Source organism: Oncorhynchus mykiss, chromosome 9 (assembly GCF_013265735.2).
Source record: "Oncorhynchus mykiss isolate Arlee chromosome 9, USDA_OmykA_1.1, whole genome shotgun sequence".
Lineage (NCBI taxonomy): Eukaryota > Metazoa > Chordata > Actinopteri > Salmoniformes > Salmonidae > Oncorhynchus > Oncorhynchus mykiss.
The window spans coordinates 24,456,543-24,484,508 of record NC_048573.1 but is presented as its reverse complement, the minus strand read 5'-3'; the positions used below and the strand labels follow the sequence as shown (position 1 = coordinate 24,484,508).

General features: G+C 41.7%; 1 protein-coding gene across 3 annotated transcripts; it reads right to left on the bottom strand.

The window, feature by feature from the left end:
* Positions 1–50: 50 nt before the first annotated feature.
* Positions 51–27,851, bottom strand: LOC110531781 (NXPE family member 3-like). Of its 3 annotated transcripts, XM_021615197.2 has the most exons (9): positions 27,572–27,851; positions 21,073–21,184; positions 20,196–20,959; positions 19,967–20,037; positions 19,655–19,876; positions 2,319–2,384; positions 2,122–2,196; positions 1,840–2,022; positions 51–942 (listed from the first exon to the last, which is right to left on the bottom strand). In XM_021615197.2, exons 2-9 carry the CDS (start codon positions 21,163–21,165, stop codon positions 605–607), a joined length of 1,812 nt encoding a protein of 603 aa, XP_021470872.2. In that variant the 5' UTR covers positions 21,166–21,184; positions 27,572–27,851; the 3' UTR covers positions 51–604. The 3 variants fall into 3 exon arrangements, 2 of the variants coding, with proteins under 2 accessions (XP_021470872.2, XP_021470873.2); XM_021615198.2 differs by lacking the exons at positions 51–942; positions 1,840–2,022; positions 2,122–2,196; positions 2,319–2,384 and adding an exon at positions 13,119–14,525; XR_005053211.1 differs by lacking the exons at positions 19,655–19,876; positions 19,967–20,037; positions 20,196–20,959; positions 21,073–21,184; positions 27,572–27,851 and adding an exon at positions 6,837–6,907 and having other exon boundaries at positions 520–942.
* Positions 27,852–27,966: the final 115 nt, after the last annotated feature.

Sequence of the window (27,966 nt, the reverse complement as noted above, 5' to 3'; positions counted from 1 at the left end):
AAGATGGCTGCACAGTACTGTCTTCTATCGATGGCGGTTATGATATCGTTTTGTACCTTGAGGGTGGCTGAGGTGCACCCGTGACCAGCTCGGAAACTGGATTGCACAGCGGAGAAGGTACAGTGGGATTCGAAATGGTCAGTGATCTGTTGGTCAGATATCAAGCGCATAGATTGAAAGTGGTGGTGTAGTTGGTTGTCCCTTTTTGTGATAAAGTATGTCAATCTGCATGACCCATTCACTTTACACACTATCAAACAATTTCTCTAACAGGCTATATTTTGAATCAAAAAGGTAGAGTACAAAGAATGAAAGCACAACTGTAAATAAACACTTTTTCCTCTAATCGTTTTGAAGCAGGCATAATCAACCAGGCATGCCTTGAAAAGACGATTAAAGACAAAAGGAGTACTCCAAGATTAAATGATTTAAAAAGGTATACAGGTCCATTAATACTTTCTATCCACTTTTAATTGGTCAAGTTCTCTGAAGATGTTCTCATCCTCCAAAAATGTAACCCAAAGATTTAAAAAACAATCAATCAACTAAAGCACCTGTGGGCTGCCTTTCATAATAGCCTCCATATGAGTATGACTACTGTTTCTTATTGTATAGTGGACTCTCCGAAACACAAATAAATAGGGTCATGACCTAACAACCACAACCCCAAGCTCTTTAAGATCATCTCAATTCTGACGCAGCCATAGAACTTGAGGCCAACCGTTAACAGAACAACCATAAGGATCCATATCAGAGAGGTAGAGAATGCAAACAGGTATAGAGTTTTGTTGCAGTACTCTGGGTTGGTGATGGACTGGTTGTTGCTCCCACTGCAGAAGGTATGGTTGTAGCTCTCGTTGGCAATGGTCTGGTTGGAGCTCCCGTCGCTGAGGGTCGGGTTGTAGCTTGTTGTTTGAAATACAGAGAAAACAACCCCACTACCTATAGTAGATAAAGTGGTAGGGAAATAAATGTATAAATATAATATATTTGTATTTATAATATTATAATTGACAGAGTCCAAGCCGGTGCCATACTACCACCATCAGTTGAAATTGGACTCACAGCTCTTGGATCATGGTGGATCCCTGAAACAAATGTCTTCCTTGTAAGGAGAGGAACCTATGTATCAAATTTGGAGACTAGGAGTCTAGTGGGGTGTTTACATGCTGTTGAAGTTATCGGAAGTTTGAATGACCCTCCAAGTTGTAATTACAAATGGGAAACTGAGAAAACTGACCTTTCACCACAGACCTTTCACCTTTTCAACTATATGGATAATGTAGCTAGCTGTACCCGATTTTCAATGTTAAGCAAGATAGCTAACTTTATTATTAGCAATGTAAGCTAGCTAAAATATACTGAACAAAAATATAAAGGCAACATGTCGGATGTGGAGGTCCTGGACTGGTGTGGTTACACGTGGTCTGCGGTTGTGAAGCCGGTTGGACGTACAGCCAAATTCTTTAAAACAATGTTGGAGGCGGCTTATGATAGAGAAATTAACATTACATTCTCTGGCATTTAATGTTAACAGCTCTGGTGGAAATGACTGAAAGTCCTGTTGTGTGACAAAATATGCCACACCTGTCAGGTGGATAGATTATCTTGACAAAGTATAAAATGCTCACTAACAGGGATGTTAAATTTGTGCACAACATTTGAGAGAAATAAGCTTTTTGTGCGTATGGAACATTTCTGGGATCTTTGATTTCAGCTCATGAAAGATGGGACCAACAATTTTTGTGTGCCATGATTGTTCCTTGAAGGGACAAAGGATGCATTTTCAAAATAAGTTCAAACAGTGCTGCATGTGTCTGGATTGGGAATCTCGCTCACCAGCAAAGAGGCAGAACATCAGAATGAGCAGACTGATCCATATGACCCATGAGCAGAACCTTTGACAGTCTTTGATGGCCATAAACAGAGACAGTAACACCAGGACCACATAAAAACATCCCAATCCTATCAGGTAGATAGGGATGAAGAACATAACAGGGCAGTCATTGAAGCACTCAGCACCTAAAGATAGAGAGGTAAAGGAATTTTAGTAGGGTAGCTTTTGCATAATGGTTATGCAATAATGTTTTTGCGAAATGGTATTTCTTCACTACTACTTACCTATGACAAAGTGGACCAATGGGATAATTGAAACAAAGATTGTAACAACGCAGCGAATGATGAGAGAGATCAACGCTGGGGGAATAAAGAACAAGGTGTATCATCATTTTTTCCATGATGGAGATGCATTCACTATTTGTTTTTCATTGTCATTACTTGAACAAAGTGTATTTCATTTCAAAGTAACTTCTACTTACCTATAAAAATGTGGGTGTAGGGGATAATTGAACCGATACTGGTATTGATAATGACACTGATCAATTCTGGGGGAATACATGACAAGACTAATTAGCATTTTCATTAGCATTATCAGCATTTTATATAACAATACAAGATAGGTTCAAAAGAAATCCCAAGTTCAAGAAATATTGGGAAATGTGATAATGCCTTCGAACCCGGTGTTGATGATATATTGGTGAACTCCAAAAAGTTACAAATAAAAATAAAATAAAAAAGGATGACACCTCATTTCACCAATATATCCTGCAAACACTGGCTTCGAAGGCATTATCACTTTCATACAGCGGGTTACCAACATATTCAAATAACGATGCACTTGTATTTGTTTAAGTGACATTTTCTAGTGACATTTGTTTGGACACATCCATAACAATGAGCTATTGATGCGCGATTTTACCTGGCATAGAAAAAATGTGCTCTCTCGTCGGGACACTGTTGTTCAGAGGTTGTCTAGACAACAACACAGCTAACACAATCACTTCCAACTGAAGCTGGACAGACTTCAAACTAGCTGCACTTTGTTTTGTTTTATGTTTTCTATTGATAGTTCTTTGTGTATATCCATTAAATGATGCCGATTCATGATTTCACCTGGCTAAGAAAAGCTGCCTACCTGTCTGTCTCATCCCGACACTTTCATTACTATGGGACAGCTGGAGATCGAATTTGAATATTGAAACAATGTTGCACATGCCAGAGAGACAGACAGCAAGGTTTATACGAATATCCGTGTTTGAAAACTAAATGTTACAGTCGTTTAAAAGAAATTAGACAATGTCTAGATGCTTTTTATAGTGGAGATCGAGTTTCTAAATTGCCTGGCTGAGCTGATGAGACAGTGGATTGTGCAGTCAGATGGAACAGAGTAAATAGGCATTTTAACGCCATAGATTTAGCCTGTGGTAACTTGTGGAATAGACAACGTCTGGAATGTGGTTTTAACCAATCAGCATTCAGTATTAGACGAACCCGTTGTTTAATTAGGCTGGTCGCGAAGGGCTGGGGAAACAACCCTTAGGAGGATGCTATTCACAGTAATTACCATGTTTAAGGGCTTTTATAAAACGGTTGCCAACATGTAAAAAAAAAGATTAACAACATGATTTGATTAAAAACTTTATTTTAAAATCAGTAAATATATTTTTATTCATATGATAACACCATATGATATAGTCATGGAAAATGTCTGTCGTTAGTTCTGAGATTCTGAAGTTGCTCGCCAAACATGCTGCTTGCTATCCCCAAAAAATGTATAATATGGTTAATGATTTTGATTGGCGATTTTTGCCATTTTTCTAAGTCCCATCTAATGCCGGCTCCCTCCCTCTCCCGTCACTCAGTAAAATGTACACACCATAAGTTCCAAACAGTCCCACACGGTTACCAGATTCAATACGCTGGCAATTAGAGCCTGGGGACAATGTTACTAGCTAGCCAACTAAAGCTAACACACAATCACATCAAGCTGCTGAAATGACAGCAAACTGTGCCTTTTCATTTGCCATTTCCTGGATCCTGATAAATGATTTCGCCTAGCTCAGAGAAGCAGTCAGTCTCGTCCAAACATATTCATTCTCTATGGCATGATGGAGATCGCAGAAAAATAAACTGCAACATTGCAGCGCAGGTCAGAGAATCTGAGCAGCAAGGTTTGGACAAACCCCAACTGTTGCTAAACAAATGCTAGCCTAGTAGCATGGGGAAATACATTTGACATTTTCCAGGGAAGATTAAGTTTATGAATTGACTGGCTGGGTTGTGGGACAGTGAAGGCACATGATAGTTTGAATGGAACTTTTAACAGCCATTACCTGGGGATTGTGGTGAATAACTCCCTGCTATCAACCAATTAGCATCCAGGATCCAAACAACTAATTTTATAATATTGCATACAAATTTCTTAGCAGTGGCGAACCGTAATTATATGACCTTCAGAGGGACAAAAAAAATCTTCTAATATGAAATATATTAAAAAATAAATCTAGACTTAATGCGCCCAACATTATATCTTCTGTAGTCTGGACCATTCTAGTTCGTGAAGGAGGAGCAATTATTTATGATGACATTATGAATGAATCAGACAGGCTTGGCGGCGCTTCGGGCTGGCACACGCAGAGAGACAGAAACAGCATGGACACATCATGACCCACAGCATAAAATAATGCACTGTTTACACAACATATGGTAGCCAACACCACAGTCAATAGCATCAACAACAGTGTCACATCAATGGTGACAGGCTCATGGTGTTGAAAGGACAGCGACCATAATACCTGTGTACTCCATGGCGCTGAAGGAGAGACCATTTTGGTCAAACACATAGACACGGCTGATAGACGACAGGAGACAGCAGTCACACACAACATCAAATAATGTTAAAGTGTAAGCAGCCCATTCACTCCAGTAGGCCCCATCTAGTCAGAACAATACAAGAGCACCACCATTCCATGTTCAAAATTAAATTGACAAACCAGCGAGTACATTTGCAAATATATTTGATCACTTTCATCACACTAACCGTTCATCTAAAGTTGAAATGCTGAAATGTTTCAGTCATTATTTTCAAAGAGATAGCGAACTGCAACAAAAAAACAGTGCAACTCACCAGATTATGATCATTTGTAAACAACATTTGAAAGAAGTGATGCTAAAAAATGTGCAACAACATCCACCTTGAAGTTGATAACAGCTGCTTCAACTGCTGTCGCCATTGTCACACTACTAATACACAAGCTAGTGAACGTTGTTAGCGTGGGAAAACTACTGCTTGAAACACAAATTATTTTATATTGTGCTCGCTTCTTCTTTGAGGTTTTATGGCAGACTACAACCTATTAGTGCAGTGGTTCTCAATCCTGGTCCTGGTGACCCAAAGGGGTGTACATTTTTGTTTTTGCCCTAGCACTACACACCTGATTCAAATCATCAAAGCCTTTGTGATTTACTGTATTGCCACCACCTACTCTATTGGCTGTTATTAGCCTGCTATTCTGTATTATGAATTCATTACCTCTTGCGCTCTTAGTAGTGAGTTATCTAGGCCTTCGTAGACACGTCTCTTTAAAAAAAAAGAAAATCCACATCCATTGCAATTCAAAATGTGATTGGTTCATTCCACTGTCAGTCCAAAATTCTGCTCTAACACAGAAGCTGGACAGAGGCCTTCTGTCCAGCTTCTGAAGACCTAGCCAATGGCTGGCTGAGCTAGCTATAGTTTTCCACCCAGAAAATGCAGACTGGAGAATTTTTCCTTTTCAGTATTAACCCTTCTCTTTCCAACACAAACTGAAGAGATGAAATCTGAAAATTATTACAATTACTGTGAAGATTAAATGGAAATTAAAACTAAATGTATGTAAGACATATACATTTTAAGAAATCCTTTGGCCTTTTCTGAAGGCCTAGAAGGCCCTGACGGTTCGCCACTTACCGTATAGACCCCTCAAACTCAACAAGTTCCACTGTGTTTTTTCATTGTTACCCTCTAAATCAATCAGGGACTGATTTAGACCTGGGACACCAGGTGGGTGGAATTAATTATCAGGTAGAACAGAAAACAAGCAGGCTCTGGACCTACGAGGGTAAGAGGTGAATACCCTTGGTATAGGCCCTTGCTATCTATATCTTAGCCATGCCCCCCGGTGGGAGACCTCTGACATTAAAAAGATAGTACTGTACCTAGCTACAGTGCCTTCAGAAAGTATTCACACAAAGACCTTTGTCAAGACCTTGACCTTTATCAACAACGTTGTTTTGTTCCAGCCTGAATTTAAAATGGATTAAATCAAGATTTTTATTCACTGGCCTAAGAGGATTTATGTTTTTAAAAATGTGTACAAATTAATTAAAAAAGAAAAGCTGAAATGAGTGAATACGTATGCAACCCCTTTGTTTAGGCAAGCCTAAATAAGTCCAGGAGTAAACAGTAACATAATCATATATAATAATATGTTGCATGGATTGTGCAATAGTGTTTAACATGGTTTTTCAATGACTACCTAAACTCTATACCCCACACATACAATTATCTGTAAGGTCCCTCAGTTGAGCAGTACATTTCAAACACCGATTCAACCACAAAGATCACAAAGACCAAATATTCCAAAACATGCATCTTGTTTGCAACAAGGCACTAAAGTAATACTGCAAATTGGCAAAGCAATTAACTTTTTGTCCTGAAAACAAAGTGTTACAGTAAGTTTGGGGCAAATCCAATACGACACATTACTGACTAACAATCTCCATATTTTCAAGGATAGTGGTGGCTGCATCATGTTATGGGTATGCTTGTAATCGTTAAGGACTGGGGAGTTTTTCAGGATAAAAAAATAAACGGAATGGAGTTAAGCACAGGAAAAATCCTAGAGGAAAACCCAGTTCTGTCTGCTTCCCACCAGCCACTGGAAGATTAATTCACCTTTCAGCAGGACAATAACCTAAAACACAAGGCCCAAATATACACTGGGGTTGCTTACCAAGAAGACAGTGAATGTTCCTGAGTTGCCAAGTTACAGTTTTGACTTAAATCTACTTGAAAATCTATGGAAAGACCTGAAAATGGTCGTCTAGCAATGATCAACAACACATTTGACAGAGCTTGAAGGATTTTGAAGAGAATAATGGGCAAATGTTTGCTGTGATGACAGCTTTGCACACTCTTGGCATTCTCTAAATCAGCTTCATGAGGTAGTCTAGTCACCTGTAAATCATTTCAATTAACAGGTGTGCCTTGTTAAAAGGTAATTTGTGGAATGTCTTTCCTTCTTAATGTGTTTGAGCCAATCAGTTGTGTTGTGACATGGTAGGAGTGGTATACATAAAATAGCCCTATTTGGTAAAAGGCCAAGTCCATATGATGGCAACAACAGCTCAAACAAGCAAAGAGAACCGACAGTCCATCATTACTTGAAAACATGAAGGTCAGTCAATCCGGATTTCAAGCACTTTGAAAGTTTCTTCAAGTGCAGTTTCAAAAACCATCAAACCACATGGCAAGGGTCTAGAACACAGGTACGCACCTTTAAAGTCCATTGTGAGAGAAGCACACAGACCTGAAAGAAGACACAAGCAATGTAAAATACCCATCATAGCGTACTACATACTTAAACTGCATACAGTTTACTCATCGTCTATTCATTTTAACACGTACTGTTAAGTACAAAGTTAGTTGTACGCCAAAGAGGCAACGCAGAAGTACCTCTTGATTGGCTTAGGTGAGGCGGGGCCGAGTGCAGGTGGATTTTTCTTCACATTGACCCGCATTAACCACCCTGGTTGATTAATTGATTAATTTCTCTAAACTTTGAATAGAATAGGAATTTAGTTATAGGCCTACTCAGGCTGGTTATAGGCGGACTATCACATTTGACCTATACCGTAGTAGACCATATAGCCCATCTATCCTATTTTAAAATGACAGAAGACAGAAACAGATACGGTACTTTGGTTCCAGTTCAAAATATATATATTTTTTATTATTTTACCCCAATTTCATGGTATCCATAGCTGCAACTCCCGTACGGCCTCGGGAGAGGTGAAGGTCAAGAGCCTCCGAAACACAACCCAACCAAGCCGCACTGCTTCTTGACACAATACCCATCCAACCCGGAAGCCAGCCACACCAATGTGTCGGAGGAAACACCGTACACCTGGCAACAGTGTCAGCGTGCACTGCGCTAAGCCCGCCACAGGAGTCGCTAGTGCGCGATGAGACAAGGATATCCCTGCCAGCCAAACCCTCCCGACACTGGACCAATTGTGCGCCGACGCATGGGCCTCCCGGTCGTGGCCGGCTGCAACAAATCCTGGGCTCGAACCCAGAATCTCTAGTGGCACAGCTAGCACTGCGATGCAGTGCCTTAGACCACTGTGCCACTCGGGAGGCCGCAGTTGAACATATTTATTAGTGAAACCAAAGTGCTGTAACATACAGTACCATTCAAAAGTTTGGACCCACCTACTCATTCAAGGGTTTTTCTTTATTTTTAATATTTGCTAAACTGTAGAATAGTGAGGACACTTGTTGGCTGCTTTTCCTTCACTCTGCAGTCCAACTCATCCCAAACCATCGCAATTGGGTTGAGGCCAGGTCATCTGATGCAGCACTCCATCACTCTCCTTCTTGGTCAAATAGCCCTTACACAGCCTGGAGGTGTTTTGGGCCATTGTCCTGTTGAAAAACAAATTATAGTCCCGCTAAACACAAACCAGATGGGATGGCGTATTGCTGCAGAATGCTGTGGTAGCCATGCTGGTTAAGTGTGCCTTGAATTCTAAATAAATAATTGACAGTGTCATCAGCAAAGCAGCCGCACATCTCCTCCATGGTTCACTGTGGGAACCACACATGCAGAGATCATCCGTTCATCTACTCTGAGTCTCACAAAGACACGGCGGTTGGAACCATAAATCTCAAATTTGGACCAAAGAACAGATTTCCACTGGTCTAATGTCCATTGCTTGTGTTTCTTGGCCCAAGCAAGTCTCTTCTTCTTATTAGTGTCCTTTAGTATTGGTTTCTTTGCAGCAATTCGACCATGAAGGCCTGATTCACGCAGTCTCCTCTGAACAGTTGATGTTGGGATGTGTCTGTTACTTGAACTCTGTGAAGCATTTATTTGGGCTGCAATTTCTGAGGCTGGTAACTCTAATGAACTTGTCCTCTGCAGCAGAGGGCCATCATAGCGCTGGATGTTTCTTGGTAGCACTGTCTATAGATCTTTCTATTTGAGAGTGGTTACATTTTTCCAGCCCTATCCCTCAGCTGTTAACCAAAACAGTGGCGGGGTTCCTGGTTTGTAATTGTTTGAACTACAGATTGCCCCTTTATTGCTCCAAGTCATAAAAGTAACACTCACAGTAATAATGAATGATAGTTACAAAGTCCTCCCAGTGTTGGTGCCATAGTTTCCATGTAATAAATCTGTGCGGCTCTCCTTTGAATTTCAAAATCCCGATGTGGCCCTCGAGACAAAAAGTTTGCCCACCCTTGGACTAGATGCTTCACAAATGATTCATTATGTTAGTGCATTATAAATGCTTCAGGGTTTAATGCATTTTTATTCACTCTTTTAATTGACTGAATAGACTAAATAAGCTGTCTCAGAAAAAGGTCAGTTCTATCAATATGCCTAAAGAGGCTTTTCTGCCCATATCAGATATGTCTATGTCCTGGGATTTTTTTTGTTTCTTACAACCTCATGCTAATCACATTAGCCTAAGTTAGTTAAACCGTCCCGTGGACGGGGCACCGATCTTGAAGTAGTTTTAATTAAAGAGGCTATACATAACTTTCCCGAGATAGGCTTGCTTTTTAACCTTCCATATTTATCTTAAAATGAAATGATATTGTTCATCGAATCATAGTATATGCCTAATGTGGGATAGACTGTATTTCATTCAAGTGTTACGGTAATTCAACATTCTAGAGCGCAGAAATTACTTGGTAGGTTCGGCGCTACCGTAGCTTGGGACATACAATTTAAATTCTGCATAACGGCACCGCATTTCATACTTCACTGTGGGAAAGGGGAATAAATACCTGTCGTGTTGACATGCTTTTTTAGTTTGTTTCCATGACTGGTTTCACATTTCTTTCCAGCAATCATAAGGTAAAATAGATATAAAACAAGTGTCATTCATATTTACAAACCCCTTATCCAAACGGATTACTAATTTACCTACTGTGCCTTTGGAACGTATTCAGACTCTTTGACCTTTTCCATATTATGATACGTTACAGTCTTATTCTAAAATGTATTAAATTATATGTTTTCCTCATCAATCTATACTCAATATCCTATAATGACAAAATAAAAACAGGTTTTAAGAAATCTGTGCAAATTTATAAAAAAATAAAATAAATTGAGCTCAGGTGCATCCTGTTTCCATTGATCATCCTTGAGATGTTTCTACAACTTGATTGAAGTTCACCTGTGGTAAATTTCATTGATTGGACATGATTTTGAAAGGCTATATAAAGTTATATACTGTATAAGGTCCCACAGTTGACAGTAAATACCTGAGCAAAAACCAAGCCATGAGGTTGAAGGAAGAACACAGTGGATTATTCTTAAATGGAAGATGTTTGGAACCACCAAGGCTCTTCCTGATGCTCAATCTTGGAGCTCAAATTTATCAAATGGGGGAGAAGGGTCTTGGTCAGGGAGGTGACCGAGAACCCAATATTCATTCTAACAGAGCTCCAGATTTATCAAATGGGGGAGAAGGGCCTTGGTCAGGGAGGTGACCGAGAACCCAATGTTCACTCTAACAGAGCTCCAGATTTCCTCTGTGGAGATGGGAGAACCTTCCAGAAGGACAACCATCTCTGCAGCACTCCACCAATCAGGCTTTTATGGGAGTGGCCAGACGGAAGCCACTCCTCAGTAAAAGGCACATGACAGCCCGCTTGGAGTTTGCCAAAAGGCACCTAAAGACTCTCAGACCATGAGAAACAAGATTGTCTGGTCTGATGAAACCAAGATTGAACTCTTCGGCCTGAATTCCAAGCGTCACGTGTGGAGGAAACCTGGCCCCATCCCTACGGTGAAGCATGGTGGTGGCAGCATCATGCTGTGGTGATGTTTTTCAGCTGCAGGGACTGGGAGACTAGTCAGGCTTGAGGAAAAGATTAACGGAGCAAAGTACAGAGAGATCCTTGATGAAAACCTGCTCCAGAACCCTCAGGATCTCAGCCCGGGGCAAACGTACACCTTCCAACAGTACAATGTCCCTAAGCACACAGCCAAGACAATGCAGGAGTGGCTTTGGGACAAGTCTCTGAATGTCCTTGAGTGGCCCAGCCAGAGGCCGGACTTGACCCTGATCGAACATCTCTGGAGAGACCTGAAAATAGCTGTGCAGCGACGCTCCCCATCCAACCTGATAGCGCCTGAGAGGATCTGCAGAGAAGAATGGGAGAAACTCCCCAAATAAAGGTGTGCCAAGCTTGTAATGTCATACCCAAGAAGACTTGAGGCTATAATCGCTGCAACATGAGCTTCAACAAAGTATTGAGTAAAAGGTCTGAATACTTATGTAAATATGATATTTATATATAACATTTATAAAAACCTGTTTCATTATGGGGTATTTGGTGTAGATTGATGAGAGAAAAAAGGCTATAAGGTAACTAAATATGGATAAAGTCAAGGGGTCAGAATACTTTCCCAATGCTCTATAGTTCTTATCAATAGCAATTGTCAATTTATACATTTCTGTGCATGGAGAATGGTGTTATTTCGATCTGGAGAAAAATAAATGCACTTGGAACTGACAGGTTGCTTGACCTTACTCATGGCTTCCTCACCTGTAAAGTCAAATTCAGATTACGGTATATCTGTAGACACACATCCGCCACACCTTCATTGATTCGATCTCCACTGCCAACAAATAGCTAGTGAATAGTATGCTATTCTCATGCTTAAGTTCAAGGTCCAGAGAGAGAAAAGTGCATAAAAAGGGAATTCCATTCCATTTACTAGTTCTTAACTCAGGTCAGAATTCCCCCCATGATACATTAATCAGTTCTATTCCTCAATAATTCATGTTTATATATAATTCATTTGTAAGTCCAAAAATGGATAAAGAGGCTACACAACTTTCCTAAGATATGCTTTCTTATTTTAACTCTCCGTTTATATTTCTTGAAATCAACTTTGATTGTTGATACATCCATAAACATCATCTGTAGTCCTCTCTTACCTGATAAAGCAACAGAATCCTTTAGGTGAAGACAGACCAAAATAACTGCTACTGAGTGCCTGACTGGATTGTCTGTCACGCCCTAGCACTCCGATTGGCTTATTTGTCTCAAAGACTTGAACTATGACTAGCCCTATCTGATTTGATGATATTTTGCCAGAGTCTGACCAGGCAATAAAGGAACGTTAGAAAAACAACCGCACCAGAAAATGTTGATGAGCAGGCAGGACAAAAACCCAAACATATATATAAATAAATTGGTAGTACTTGTCACACACACGAAGCCATACACACCGTCTGCCATCTGCCCAGTACATCTGAAACCGGGTTTCATCCATGAAGAGCACAGCTTCGGCTGAGACGGTTCCTGGCAGTTTGTGCAGAAATTCTTCAGTTGTGCAAACTCACAGTTTCATCAGCTGTCCAGGTGGTTGGTCTCAGATGATCCCGCGGGTGAAGAAGCTGGATGTGGAGGTCCTGGGCTGCTGTGGTTACACGTGGTCTGCGGTTGTTAGGCCAGTTGGACGTACTGCCAAATTCTCTAAAATGAAGTCGGAGGGGGCTTATGGTAGAGAAATGAACAATAGATTCTCTGGCAACAGCTCAGGTGGACATTCCTGCAGTCAGCATGCCAATTGCGCGCTCCATCAAAACTTGATACATCTGTGGCATTGTGTTGTGTGACAAAACTGCATATTTTAGAGTGGCCATTTATTGTCCCCAGCACAATGATCATGCTGTTTAATTCGTTTCTTGATATGCCACACCTGTCAGGTGGATGGATTATCTTGGGAAAGGAGAAATTCTCACCAATAGGTATGTAAACCAATGTGTACACAACATTTGAGAGAAACAAGCTTTTTGTGCATATGGAACATTCCTTAGATCTTATATTTCAGCTCATGAAACATGAGACCAACACTTCACATGTTGGGTATATATTTTTGTTCAGTATACATTGAAAATTGTACACCGTCTCCTTAAAAATGTCAGGTTTGTAATGATGACATACAAGAGACCTGTCATGCATTCATTGCTATGATCATTGATCTCCTGAAGAAGCCATCCCGTTTCCTTTCTTTCTGTGCCCTGAAATGTTTGGATATACTTGTAACTTTACAAGGTTGTTAGCTAGCTAGCCAATGATGTAACATGACTGAACAAAGTGTAAACAAATGGTCAACGACACATGAGTAGTTTTTAGAACAGCCCACGACATGATTTATGAATGTAAAATGCGGTCCTGGAGATTCGCTAGAGGAAGAAAAATGATCTGACCCATGTTACCAGAGAAACATTGTTGACCTGGTTGGGTGAGAAGCAGGCCGTTTCTGCTGTAGTCGTGGTGCAACCATGACGCCAACAAATCTGCACACCCTTGTTTCTGTAGGGCACTTGGACACAACCTTATCATTAAAACGAAACCTTATCATTAAAACTTTTGAGCCCCGTGGGCAGGTGTCCCTTGGGTTGGTGTCTTTCCGTCAAACACTTCTCCAAAACCAAAGTGGGCACAAAAAGACTGACATCACCAGTTTCACACACACCTTTGAAAAAATTCCATAAATGGCTTTTTTTTTTATTGAAAAGTGAATTCCTTTCTTTTTTAAAGCAGAGGTACAGTACAAAGAATAAAACCAAAACCGCAATTTATTGTACAATCTTTGGAATTTGGAGAGCGCAGCCTGGACAAAAGCTACATGTTGATTTGAGGCAATCTTTCTGTCACTAGATATGCTAGTAGGATGCCATTGTCATTTAGACTCTTAATGGTGTTGAGACATACTTTTTGCTCGTAGATGTTAAAATTTTGCAGGCTCAAGTGATGAATCATGTAACCTAGTCGGACAACGCTCCACCCATGCTAGTTATTTTGTAAATTGTGCCAGAAATAATGCAATTTCTCTGCTACTTCTTCACTGGGCAGACGTGAGAGAGGATAGTGTTTATCATGTTCTTAATGATCGGAGGGTGCGGGTGGATATTGTGTGGGAGGTGGTGGGCAAGGGTCATCTCCCAGGCATCCACTAACTTGATATTCAGGCCCCTGAACATGGCCTTGATCACCCCATCCAACTGAACCGAAAACCAGTCACTGACGATGAGGCTCTCTTTTAGGCTTTGGGCCCGGAGGTTTGCCGAGCGCACCACTACCACAGTCCCCGGAGCCCGGTTCAGAAGCCGCACAACCGCTCTTCGAATGTGGCGGAGTCGACGAATGTAAACCTGCACAGGGAAGGTACAGAAATGGGCCCAAACACTGATGACTACAACAGTGTCTGAGCCCCCGGCCAGGCCATCCAGCTCATTAGCTACATAGCGCAGCTGACTGATGCTGAGAGGGGTCCAGGTGATGGGGGGGCCATGGCTGCGGTACTTCAGCAGAATATTGTGGGGGATGTCCACCGCCATGAAGGGCCCTGCCCTCACCGGACTTCGAAGGTTGAAATCCTTCAACTCTGTGACAGAGAGAGAGGGAGATGAATGTTGCGATATATATATATATATATATATATATATATATATATATATATATATATGTGTATATGTGACAGAAGCCATGATTACACCTTGCATAAACATGGTTGTCGCCATCAAGATTTGATCACTATCTGATCGAGATTTGTTGTCTACACTTAATTAAATATGTCTCTTCTCTGCCCACTTCGTCCGTATTTGGACCAGATTTCCTGGTCCCTACCTGTATGCAAATTAATCGAAACTGCCTGGGACCTCCCGTTATGACCCAAGCTGTGTAAATCGACAGAAAACAGCACACTTTTATAGACAATAGTTTTATACTCTCATCATTACAGCCTACTTTTGTTATCCAACGATTTAAGACTGGGCGCAATAGGCTACTGTCCCGATAACCTCAACCTGTCCAAGGCCATTCAAATAAATATTCAGTGAATCTCCCCCATCCCTAAAAAGGTCACCACATCTGGATATGTGTATAAAATACAATTATTGCACAGTATAAATAAAAAGGACACTTGGGTCCTAATGTACACGGTAAAAACATAAACAGGTTAAGTTAAAGAGTAGGATACAAATTGCATCTCTGAATGGCGCAACATATTATCCAAACATGTCTGGACAGGGTTGTTCTTTACACATGGATGTTTACATACGTTGTCTTTATATTATTGTAATCATGTATTCTAAATAACCTTTAGCATAGGACAAATCATTGATCATTCGCTAATGGAACCTCAATAATTCTGATAAGCAAGACGAGTGGTCAAATTCTGAAAATGCATGGATAAAAGCAGCAATTGATGCAAAGAAGCATGCATGTCAGTCAAGTGGCTTTATAAAGGGATAAAGTATACATAGAAAGGTATCTTAAAGAGGCCTTCATATTGAAGCCTGCAATATATTGGATAAGGGCCTCGCTCATGCTTGCAGAAAGCTATGCGCCTTTACGCATCAGTTTGGACATCTGCTGCACTTGATTGACAGCTGGAAAATGCTCAAATATTCACACAATATTAAAGAATAAAATCAAATCGAAAAGGATTGCAATGCTAATGTATCATTTTCATATCTGATACAACTGAAATAGACTAATCACCACCCATCCACCTTTCATTCTGGCTAGATCTAAAGGTAGCCTACAGGTGGAAAATTAGGCCATACACTTGTCATGCTTTTCTTCTGCAACTCCATTGTGACAAGAGATGAAAAGAATCTGCCCACTCCATCAAGCAATGGGGACAACACAGGGCATTCACGGGACCTCATGGAACCATGGACCGCACCTGCGGAAACTGGACAACAGGGAGAAGCAGAGGAGATACCTATCATAGACTTCTCCCAGCTGACACTTGACATACCACCTACGCCACCTCCAGTGGTAGAAACAACCAGCTGGTATGATTGAGTAGAATCAGCCAACAGTAACACGGAAGCAGCAATGTGGGAGTCAGTAGTGCATGACCTTAAATGGTAATAATAGGAAGCTTCCGTTTAACACACAGGCCTAAGGTTACGTAGGTCTACAGCACCAGTGGGAACTTCCACTGTAAAAAGGTATATAAAGAGAACAGAGATCATAAGACAGTATGATCCTCACTAACATATGAAACAGACTTCATATGGAGAATCATCATAGGTAAATTTACTATTGCACTATACGCTTTTTGATAGAGTAAAACAATATTTTGAGAACCGGATAATTGTGCTTAAGTACTTATTGGGTCACAATCTGAAGAAGCTGGTTGAATCTTGTGAACCCGACTGAGTCTCCGAAAAACAGAGGTCTAACCACCTCTTGATCACATAGACAAAGCGGGCGTTCGCATTTATGACACCAGAAACCAGAGGTGATTAGCAATTCAAGGAAAAACAGCCAAGTACCAGTTACCATATATATTGAGTCTATGCACAGAGTTGGAAGTGAATAGTATTAGGATATACACTTTTTTGTTGGACTAGAACAATATTTTGAGAATTGGATATTTTTGCTTAAGTACTTATTGGGTCATTATCTGAAGAAGCTGGTTGAATCTTGTGAACCCGACTGAGTCTCCGAAAAACAGAGGTCTAACCACCTCTTGATCACACAGGCAAAGCGGGCGTTCGCATTTTTGACACCAGAAACCAGATGTGATTAGCAATTCAAGGAAAAATAGCCAAGTACCAGTTACAATATATTGAGTCCATACACAGAGTTGGAAGTGTATAGAGATATTGGAATTCGGAATCTAGCGTCATAGCTGTAAGAATACCGATTACGGGAAAGTGACCAAGGGGCTCAGCATTTAAGGTAATTGAACTATTTTTGCTATTTAGTCAATATTGTTAGAAGTGTTAACGCATTTAAAGTTTTGCAATATTATCTGGCATAGCTTAAAGCATTAAGGATTGATTGAGCATTATTGTTGTATTGAGAAACTGTGTAACCATTGAATTGTAATGATGTGTAGAAGACAAAAAACAGAGTGACTTAATAAAAGCTTGAGTCTTTGACAACTAGGCCAGATGAACGATCTGGAGAGCAAAGGCCTTTGACACTCTCACTGAACAGAAAGTGACCCTGGTTATAGGTTAAAGTGATTGCACTAAATAATATTTCATTGTGTGGACAATAATATATTTTTAAGAGAGTCAAAACATATACCAATTCTAGTTTCCAAGTGACTACTAGCTGACGAGCATAAGAACTACTAGGAGTTGTTATTAGGTATTATATACATAGGTAAAGATAACTTGAAAGTAAGGAAATATAGGAGGAATCCATACCGCTTAAAAATATTTAAATAGGAGTATATCTATCCAAGGCCTCATACTAGACCGGAAAATAAGGAAGTGACAACGTGAAAGAAGGAACAAACCCAACTTACGCCAAGGGCCATTACGAATACATAGGAAGGTTGTAACTAAAATCCTAAAGTACTCTGCCTAGCCAGAGGACGGGGTAGAGGCTTTTGCTGCAGGTATTGGGCAAAAGTCTTCCCACAATAAGTTGGGTAAATTTTGGCCCATTCCTCCTGACAGAGCTGGTGTAACTGAGTCAGGTTTGTAGGCCTCCTTGCTCGCACATGCTTTTTCAGTTCTGCCCACAAATATTCTATAGGTTTGAGGTCAGGGCTTTGTGATACCTTGACTTTGCCAATACCTTGACTTTGCTGTCCTTAAGCCATTTTGCCACAATATTGGAAGTATGCTTGGGGTCATTGTTCATTTGGACAACCCATTTGCGACCAAGCTGACTGATGTCTTGAGATGTTGCTTCAATATATCCAGATAATTTTCTTTCCTCATGATGCCATCTATTTTGTGAAGTGCATCAGTCCCTCCTGCAGCAACGCACCCCCACAACATGATGCTGCCACCCCCGTGCTTCATGGCTGGGATGTTATTCTTCGGCTTGTAAGCCTCCCCATTTTACCTCCAGACATAACAAGGGGCATTATGGCCAAACAGTTCTATTTTGTTTCATCAGACCAGAGGACATTGCTCCAAAAAGTACAAGCTTTGTCCCCATGTGCAGTTGCAAACCATAGTCTGGCTTTTTTATGGCAGTTTTGGAGCAGTGGCTTCTTCCTTGCTGAGCAGCCTTTCAGGTTATGTCGATATAGGATATAGATACTGTGTATATAGATACGTTTGTACCTGTTTCCTCTAGCATCTTCACAGGGTCCTTTGCTTTTGTTCTGGGATTGATTTGCACTTTTTGCACCAAAGTGCATTCATCTCTAGGAGACAGAAAGCGTCTCCTTCCTGAGCGGTATGACAGCTGCGTGCTCCCATTGTGTTTATACTTGCATACTATTGTCTGTACAGATGAACGTGGTACCTTCAGGCATTTGGAAATTGCTCCCAAGGATGAACCATACATCTACAAAATTTTTTCTGAGGTCTTGGCTGATTTCTTTTGATTTTACCATGATGTCAAGTAAAGAGGCACTGAGTTTGAAGGTAGGCCTTGAAATACATCCACAAGTTCATCTCCAAATGACTAAAATTTTGTCAATTAGCCTATCTGAAGCTTCTAAAGCCCCCCCCCCCCAGTTAACTTAGTGTATGTAAACTTCTGAACCACTGGAATTGTGATACAGTGAATTATAAGTGAAATAATCTGTCTGTAAACAATTGTTGGAAAAATGACTTGTGTCATGCACAAAGTAGATGTCCTCACCGACTTGCCAAAACTATAGTTTGTTAACAAGAAATTTGTGAAGTGGTTGAAAAACGAGTTTTAATGACTCCAACCTAAGTGTATGTAAACTTCCGACTTCAACTGTATATACATGAAGGCAGGGTAAAGTGACTAGTCATCAGGATAGATAATAATATGAGTAAAATAAAGAACAGAGCAGCGGCAGCAAAGGACGATTATGGAAAGTGTGTGTGTGTGAGAGTGTGTAATGTGTTATGTCGGTCTGCGTGTGTGTGTATGTGCGCATGTAGTGCATGTGAATATGTGTTGGTTTTGTTTAGGAGTGTCAATGTAGTGTGTGTGTGTATATATAGTCTAGTGAGTGTGTATATGGTTTGCACATATAGTCTAGTGCGTGTGCGTAGGGTTAGTGCAAAATAGAGTCAGTGCAGATAGCTAGGGCACCATTAATTGAATATTTAGCAGTCTGGGAATTTAGCAGTCTGATGACTTGGGGGTAGAAGCTGTCTCAGAGTCTGTTGGTCCAAGAGCCGATGCTCCGGTACCGTAGCAGAGTGAACAGTCTATGGCTTGAGTGGTTGGAGTCTGATATAGAGGTCTTGGATGGCAGGAAGCTTGGCCACAGTCATGTACTGGGCTGTCCACATTTGCCATAACATGTGGTGTTGCAGCCAGTTGAGATGCTCTCGATGGTGCAGTTGTACAACTTTTTGAGGATCCGAGGGCCCATGCCAAATCTTTTCAACCTCCCGAGGGGGATGAGGTGCTGCCGTGCCCTCTTCATGACTGTGTGGGTGTGTGTGGACCATGTTAGGTAATTAGTGATGTGGTCACCAAGGAACTTGAAGCTCTCAACCTGCTCCACAACAGCCCTGTATAAACGGATCTATAGAAAGAGAATTTGAACACACCTGAAACAGCTGAGTGTGAGATGTAATAGGTTTGGCAAACAGCACTCACCTGGCAAGAAGTTGGCGAGGAACTCATAGTACTGTCTAACGGTGGAGTCTCCGTACATGTACACCACCTTGCCCTTCAAACACTGAGTAATGGCAGTTGGATCATTAAACTGGCGCATCACGACATCACCCAGGGACTGCCATGACCCTTGGAAGTAATACCCAGAGGGAGTGGTCCTGACAGGCGCTGGCTTTGCAAGGCTGCTTTCCACCTCTGGTTTGTCTGAAATAAGAGAGGAAACATGATGCACCAGCTACCATCACTTTACATACACTCTCCGATTTGTCTTCACACTGCAACAATTGTTCCTACCTTTCTTCTTAGGCAGCACAGTGACACTGTCAGACCCCTTAGCCCGAATACGTGTTTTGAGGTTTACGCCACTTAAAAAAGTAAAATAATAATTTGAAATGTTTAAAACGCAAGCAATAACAATCACCTGAACAACATTCTGTAATTGTATATTGGAGAAAAGGCTGCGTAGGTCTAAGGTAAAACATACGCTCATTGCCACACACACTATTTTTTACCCCACTCTAACCTCTGGAAGAGCAGTGCTTCTTTGTCGGTTATCAGATCTTTCTGGTAGCCTGCCTTGAAGTGGTTGATCCGTGTGTCACAGCTCAGCAGCTGCTTAGGCTTGTAACAGTACCAGGGTTCACCCGTGTGGGGGTCTGTGTAATTGCACAGCGGCTCCTGGTTGGTCGGCAGACAAAGGTTACACATTGTGGTCTCAGACAGTAATCCACATTTGAACAGGCTCTTGTAAAGCACCCGGTTGGGCCGTTCTTCACGTAAGTTTCGTAGAACAGCAACTGCCTCACTAGGATGAACTAGTGTCACCTCCACTTGTACGGACCCCTCCCACAGTAACAGAAAAATGGCAGAGTAGGTCCCATTCTGGTGGTCCAACACCTGTCCTGCAACGCCCGCCCCCAGCTCTGGGGAGTGCAGCCTAGCCAGCAAGAAGTCCCCACCATGGCTCTTGGGATGTCCCTGGAAATCTTTCATAAGGACCAGAGACTCCAGCTGGTCCCCCACGTGCCACTCTCTCCCACCCACTGCTGGCAGCACTGCAAAATGGCTGTGCGCAGGGTCACTGGTCTGTTCCAGGGGTATAGACGTGGGCCGGGGCGGAGGCTCTGGCCAGGCAATGGACTCCAGGAGGTAATGCTCCTCCAGAGCTTCCTCAGGTGTGCGCTCCTGGCCCTGGCTCAGGTGGTTACAGCTTTGATTGTGGTCCAGGGGAGTAGGGCCCTCTGCGTGGTTGCTGCATAGTTCCCAGATGCATAGGTCTAACTTCCACTGTGGATGAGAGTAGAGGTCACTGAGGGGAAGAAGGTCGTAGAGTAACACAGGTAGATTGTGATGGAAGTAAGCTTGGACTTGTACTGGGGGAAGATCACTTTCCTCCTCACCTCTAGAATGCTGATGTTGCGGAACAGGAAGAAGACGCCTGACAGGGTCAGCAGGAGGAAGATGCAGACATATTTGGACAGGCACTTCCACATGGCCCCAGTCTCCAGTACCCTTTATATGGACACATAGAAGCTGGTAACTGTTAACATGCTTCTCCAATGACCTTATCTGTATTTGATATCCCAAAACACGGTGTGCGTTTATCAGACCTAGACTAGACCCCATACAAATTCATGTTGATCTGGGCAAGGCACACCAGATTAAGAATGTCATCTTAATTTCATATTTTCCCACGTGACTATTGCTTTGCCCATTTCGAAAGAAAGCGAGCACGAAAAAAAGTTGATATTCTTGTAAAAAATACTATAACAACCTAGCCTCACCAGAAAAATAACATTTATTGACTAATAAACCATGAAAATAAACCATGACTGTCCATGATTACGATATTTATTTAAAGCTCCCATTAGGCTAATGTCTCCTCTATTCAACTTGATTGCAGATCCTGCAGCAATGACAGCCATGGATCAGGTGACAAAAGCATTTGTTTTGATTGACTGTTGCTTACAACTAGTTTCACAAAGTAGACGTTTTTGCAACTGGATGCCACCAAGTTTCAGAGTAATTACTTATCAGTTGCTTGGGGTGAAACATGAAGCAATCCGAATACAACATAGTTGCAAGCAACTCAATTTGCAGGAAAGCTGTGACAAATCAGATCATACACCGGTTAAACTAGCTGATTAAACCTTTTTTTTTCTCCTACAATATTATCTTGTGATTTCACAAGCCTCTGGCTGCTGGTGGGGGAGGCGGGAGGTGTCCCAGGAAAATAATACTTGTGACGCCACATGGCAAGAGTCGAGAACACAGGTAAGCACCTTTTACAGTTCATTGTGAAAGAAGCACATAGACCTGGAAGATGACACAGATTACATGGACATAGCCTTTAGCCATGAAGTGCTTTGAAAGGCTGGTCATGGCTAACATCAACACCATCATCCCAGAAACCCTAGACCCACTCCAATTCACATACCGCCCCAACATATCCACAGATGACGCAATCTCTATTGCACTCCACACTGCCCTTTCCCACCTGGACAAAAGGAACACCTACGTGAGAATGCTGTTCATTGACTACAGCTCAGCGTTCAACACCATAGTGCCCTCAAAGCTCATCACTAAGCTAAAGACCCTGGGACTAAGCACCTCCCTCTGCAACTGGATCCTGGATTTCCTGACGGGCCATCCCAGGTGGTAAGGGTAGGCAACAACACATCTGACCCGCTGATCCTCAAAACAGAGGCCCCTCAGGGTTGCATGCTTAGTCCCCTCGTGTACTCCCTGTTCACCCACGACTATGAGGCCAAGCACGACTCCAACACCTTCATTAAGATAGCAGACGACACAACGGTGGTAGGCCTGAACAACAACAACGATGAGACAGCCTATAGGGTGGAGGTCAGAGACCTGGCAGTGTGGTGCCAGAACAACAACCTCTCCCTCAACGTGATCAAAACAAAGGAGATGATCGTGGACTACAGGAAAAGGAGGGCCGAGCACACCCCTATTCACATGCATTAGTGCAGCAGCACAGGGGCTTCAAGTTCCTTGGTGTCCACATCACCAAACTATCACCAACCAAGACAGTTGTGAAGAGGGCACGACAATGCCTATTGCCCCTCAGGACACCTGAAAAGATTTGGCATGGGTCCTCAGATCCTCAAAAACCTCTACAGCTGCACCATCGAGAGCATCCTGACTGGATGCATCACCACCTGGTATGGCAACAGCTCAACCTCCGACCGCAAGGCGCTACAGAGGGAAGTGCATATGGCCAAGTACATCACTGGGGCATCGCTTCCTGCCACCCAGGACCTCTATACAAAGTGGTGTCAGAGGAAGGACCTACAAATTGTCAAAGACTCCAGCCACCCTTGTCATAGACTGTTCTCTCTGCTACCGCACGGAAAGCAGTATCAGAGTGCCAAGTCTAGGTCCAAAAGGCTCCTTAATAGCTTGTACCCCCTGCTGAACAGTTAATCAAATTTGGTACAAATCATGCCTTAAGTTCTAGACCTCAGCTGAATCTGGTAATGAACGGTGTGGCTGTTGAACAAGTTGAGGAGACACTTGGCGTTACCTTAGATTGAAACTGTCATGGTAAAAACATATAGATTCAATAGTTGTGACACCACACTCCAAAAAGCAAGTTCTGCAGGCTCTAGTTTTGTCTCATCTTGATTATTGTCCAGTCGTGTGGTCCAGTGCTGCAACAAATGACCTAGTTAATCTGCAGCTGGCCCAGAACAGAGCGACACATTTAGCTCTTCATTGTAATCAGAGGGCTGATATAAATACTATACATGCCAGTCTCTCTTGGCTAAGAGTTGAGGATTGACTGACTGCATCACTTCTTTGTTTCTTATAAAAATATGTGTTAAATCCCAAATGGTTTTCGTAGTCAACTTGCACACAGCTCTGACACACACTTACCCCACCAGGGGTCTTTTCACAGTTCCAAAGTCCAGAACAAATTCAAGAAAGCGTACAGTATTACATAGAGCCCTTACTGCATGGAACTTTCTTCCATCTCATGTTGCTCAAATAAATAGCAAACCTGGTTTCAAATGTCACCTCACGGCACAATGCCTCTCCCCTATTTGTCCTAGATAGTTTGTGTGTATGCATTGATATGTAGGCTACGTGTGCCTTTTGAAAAAATTTATGTAGTTCTGTCCTTGAGCTGTTCTTGTCTATTGATGTTCTGTATTATGTCATGTTTCATGTTTTGTGTGGACCCCAGGAAGAGTAGCTGCTGCTTTTGCAACAGCTAATGGGAATCCTAATAAAATACCAAAATACCTGGCTTATTTGCATTGACCCCCCGTTTTTTTACACTGCTGTGACTCACTGTTCATTACCTATGCATAGTCACTTTACCCCTACCTACATGTACATATAACCTCAATTTATTTGACTAACCTGTACCCCTTCACATTGACTCGGTGCCGGTACCCCCTGTATATAGCCTTGCTATTGCTATTTTATTGTGTTACTTTCTTACTTTAGTTATATTTACTAAATATTTTCTTAACTGCGTTCTTGGTAAAATCAAATCAAATTGTATTTGTCACGTGCGCCGAATTCAACAGGTGTAGACATTACAGTGAAATGCTTACTTACAGGGCAAAAACCAATAGGGCAAAAAAGGTATTTGGTGAACAATAGGTTAGTAAAGAAATAAAACAACAGTAAAAAGACAGGCTATATACAGTAGCGAGGCTATAAAAGTAGTGAGGCTACATACAGACACCGGTTAGTCAGGCTGATTAAGGTAGTATGTACATGTAGATATGATTAAAGTGACTATGCATATATGATGAACAGAGAGTAGCAGCAGTGTAAAAGAAGGGTTGGCGGGTGGCGGGACACAATGCAGATAGCCCGGTTAGCCAATGTGCGGGAGCAGTGGTTGGTCGGCCCAATTGTGGTAGTATGTACATGAATGTATAGTTAAAGTGACTATACATATATGATAAACAGATAGAAGCAGCAGCAGACTTGTAAGTAAGCATTTCATGGTATTCATTGCATTCGGTGCATGTGACAAATAATATTTGATTTGATTTATTCTCTCTTGAAATAGGAGTTACCTCATTCCTTGAGTTTTTAGTCTAGGCCAGTGGTTCCCAAACTTTATAGCCCCGTACGTACCCCTTCAAACATTCAACCTACAACTGCGTACCCCTCTAGCACCAGGGTCAAAACACTCTCAAATGTTTTTTTGCCATCATTGTAAGCCTGCCACACACACACACACATATTATACGATACATTTATTTAACATAAGAATGAGTGAGTTGTTGTCACAACCCGGCTCGTGGGAAGTGACAAAGAGCTGTTATAGGACCAGGGCACAAATAATAATATAAAAATAATCAATAATTTTGCTCTTTATTTTAGCCATCTTACATATAAAACCTTATTTGTTCATCAAAAATGGTGAATAACTCACCACAGGTTAATGAGGCAGGTGTGCTTGAAAGGATGCACATAACTCTGAAATGTTGGGTTGTCTTGGAGAGTCTTAAATCATTTCCCACACACAGTCTGCGCATGTATTTCGTTTTCATGCTAGTGATGGCTGAGAATCCACTCTCACATAGGTACTTGGTTGCAAAGGGCATCAGTGTCTTAACAGTGCGATTTGCCAAGGAAGGATACTCTGAGCGCAGCCATATCCAGAAATCTGGCAGTGGCTTCTGATTAAATCAAATTTTCACAACCGCTTGTTGCAATTTCGATGAGGCTCTCTTGTTCAGATATCGGTAAGTGGACTGGAGGCAGGGCATGAAAGAGATAACGAATCCAGTTGTTTGTGTCGTCCATTTCGGGAAAGTACCTGCGTAATTGCGCACCCAGCTCACTCAGGTGCTTCGCTATATCACATTAGAAAATTTCCGTAAGCTTGAGTTCATTTGCACACACAAAAAATCCTATAATGATGGAAAGACCTGTGAGTTGTCCTTGTTAATGCAGACAGAGAAGAGCTCCAACTTCTTAATCATAGTCTCAATGTTGTCCCACACATTGAATATAGTTGCAGAGTCCCAGTAAACCTAGATTTAGATAATTCAGGCGAGAAAAAACATCACCCAGATAGGCCAGTTGTGTAAGAAACTCGTCATCATGCAAGAGGTTCGACAAGTGAAAATTATGGTCAGTAAATAAAACTTTAAGCTCGTCTCTCAATTTTTAAAAACGTGTCAAAACTTTGCCCCTTGATAACCAGCACACTTCTGAATGTTGTAAAAGTCAGTTTGATGTCACAAAGCTGTCCAGTACTTTAAAAATAGCCGCTCCTGTTGTCCTGGTTTCCAGTGGTTTGCAGAAGAGAATGTCTTCCTTAATTGACCTCCCATAAATGTAACGGACATATACCAGGAGCTGTGCCAGGCCCGCCACGCCTGTTGACTCATCCAGCTGTAATGCATAGAATTCGCTGGCTTGTATGCGAAGCAGTAATTGTCTCAAAACATCTCCTGCCATGTCACTGATGCATCGTGAAGCAGTGCTGTTTGATGAAGGCATTGTCTGTGTAGTTTTATTTGCCTTTTCCCCCAGCATTGTCCCAGCCATATCTGGGGCAGCAGAAAGAATTAAGTCCTCCACAATAGTATGGGGCTTGCCTGTCCTAGCCACTCGGTAGCTCACCATAAGATGCTTCTAGCCCCTTCTTATTAATGGTATCTGTTGCATTTATACATACGTCTTACTCCTCGAAAGTCGTCTTAATTCTCGCCCAAAAAAACTCCTGTTCTTTTTTTTCAAAGTGGCATGTTTTGTTTCTCAATGTCAGCACAAGAGTGAAAGTTTCCCGTGAGAAAGTAACAGATAATGTGATTGGTCCCTTCCCTAACCAAGGCCCTTGATTGGCCCTCCTCCGATTGCTCAGTTTGGCCGGGCAGCCAGCTCTCGGAAGGGTGTTGGTGGTTCCAAACTTCTTCCATTTAAGAATGATGGAGGCCGCTGTGTTCTTGGGGACCTTCAATGCTGCAGAAATGTTTTGGTGCCCTTCTCCAGATCTTTGCAGCAGACAGAATCCTGTCTCGGAGCTCTACAGACAATTCCTTCGACCTGATGGCTTGGTTTTTGCTCTGACATGCACTGTCAACTCTGCGACCTTATATAGATAAGCTGTGTGCCTTTCCAAATCATGTCCAATAAATTGAATTTACCATTGGTGGACTCTAATCAAGTTGTAGAAACATCAATGATGGTCAATGGAAACAGGATGCACCTGAGCTCAATTTCAAATCTCATAGCAAAGGGTCTGAATACTTACGTAAATGAGGCCTTTCTGCTTTTTTATTTCTGAAACCTGTTTTTGCTTTATCATTGTGGGGTATTGTGTGTAGATTGATTCGTCTTTTTTTGTATTTAATGCATTTTAGAATAAGGCTGTAATGTATGTGGAAAAAAAGTCAAGGGGTCTGAATACTTTCCAAATGCACTATACATTATCATTGGGTAGGATAGGCAGCTAGGGTAAATTTGAGCCCAACCCTTCATGTTTCATGTTGAAATCATCTCACAATTAACATTATTGAGCAACACAATCCATTTTTAGAAATGTTGGTATAATTTGGACACGAAACATGCTAATTTGAGGGATACGGATTTACATTGAATTTTGGGCACACACAGATAATAAGAAGTTAACATTTGGAGATAGTGGTTTGTTTGTAATTTGGGTGACATTTTCCCTTTAAAGAGGCAATACATACAGTTACTCTATACATCATTTTTGGTTATTGAACAGATATTTCACAGCCGTTTAAATTGCACAATGATTCTCTACACTATACTTGTTTTGTGACAAACTGAATCCACGCAAACCGTTAACAATCCATACAACCGGGAAATGGCTGAGCAACCTTCCATTTATATTTCTTGAAATCAACTTGTAATGTACCATGTGTAGTCCTCTGTTACCTGATTTAGCCAAAGAATCCTTATAGCGAAGACGGACCAAAAGAACGCTACCAATTTAATGGGTTGTCTGCTGCAATCTTTTACTTGTTGAATTTAAATACTAATGCGGAAATGTAATAGTAGAACAACCGAACGGTGTTGATTGGAAGGTGGAAAGGCGCATTCATATCCAATGAGGGTACTAGTTAAAAGTGTGAGAGCAGGTCTCTAAACTTGAATGTAAAGATTAAACTACCTGTTGATTTGGCTGTCGCCAGACTGGGCAAAGCACACACTACGGTTTTATTGTACCTGCGATCAAATTCAATTTCATTGGTCACGTGCACATATTTAGCAGATGTTATTGTGGGTGTAGCGAAACGCTTGCCTTCCGATCACTTCTAGGTAATGACATC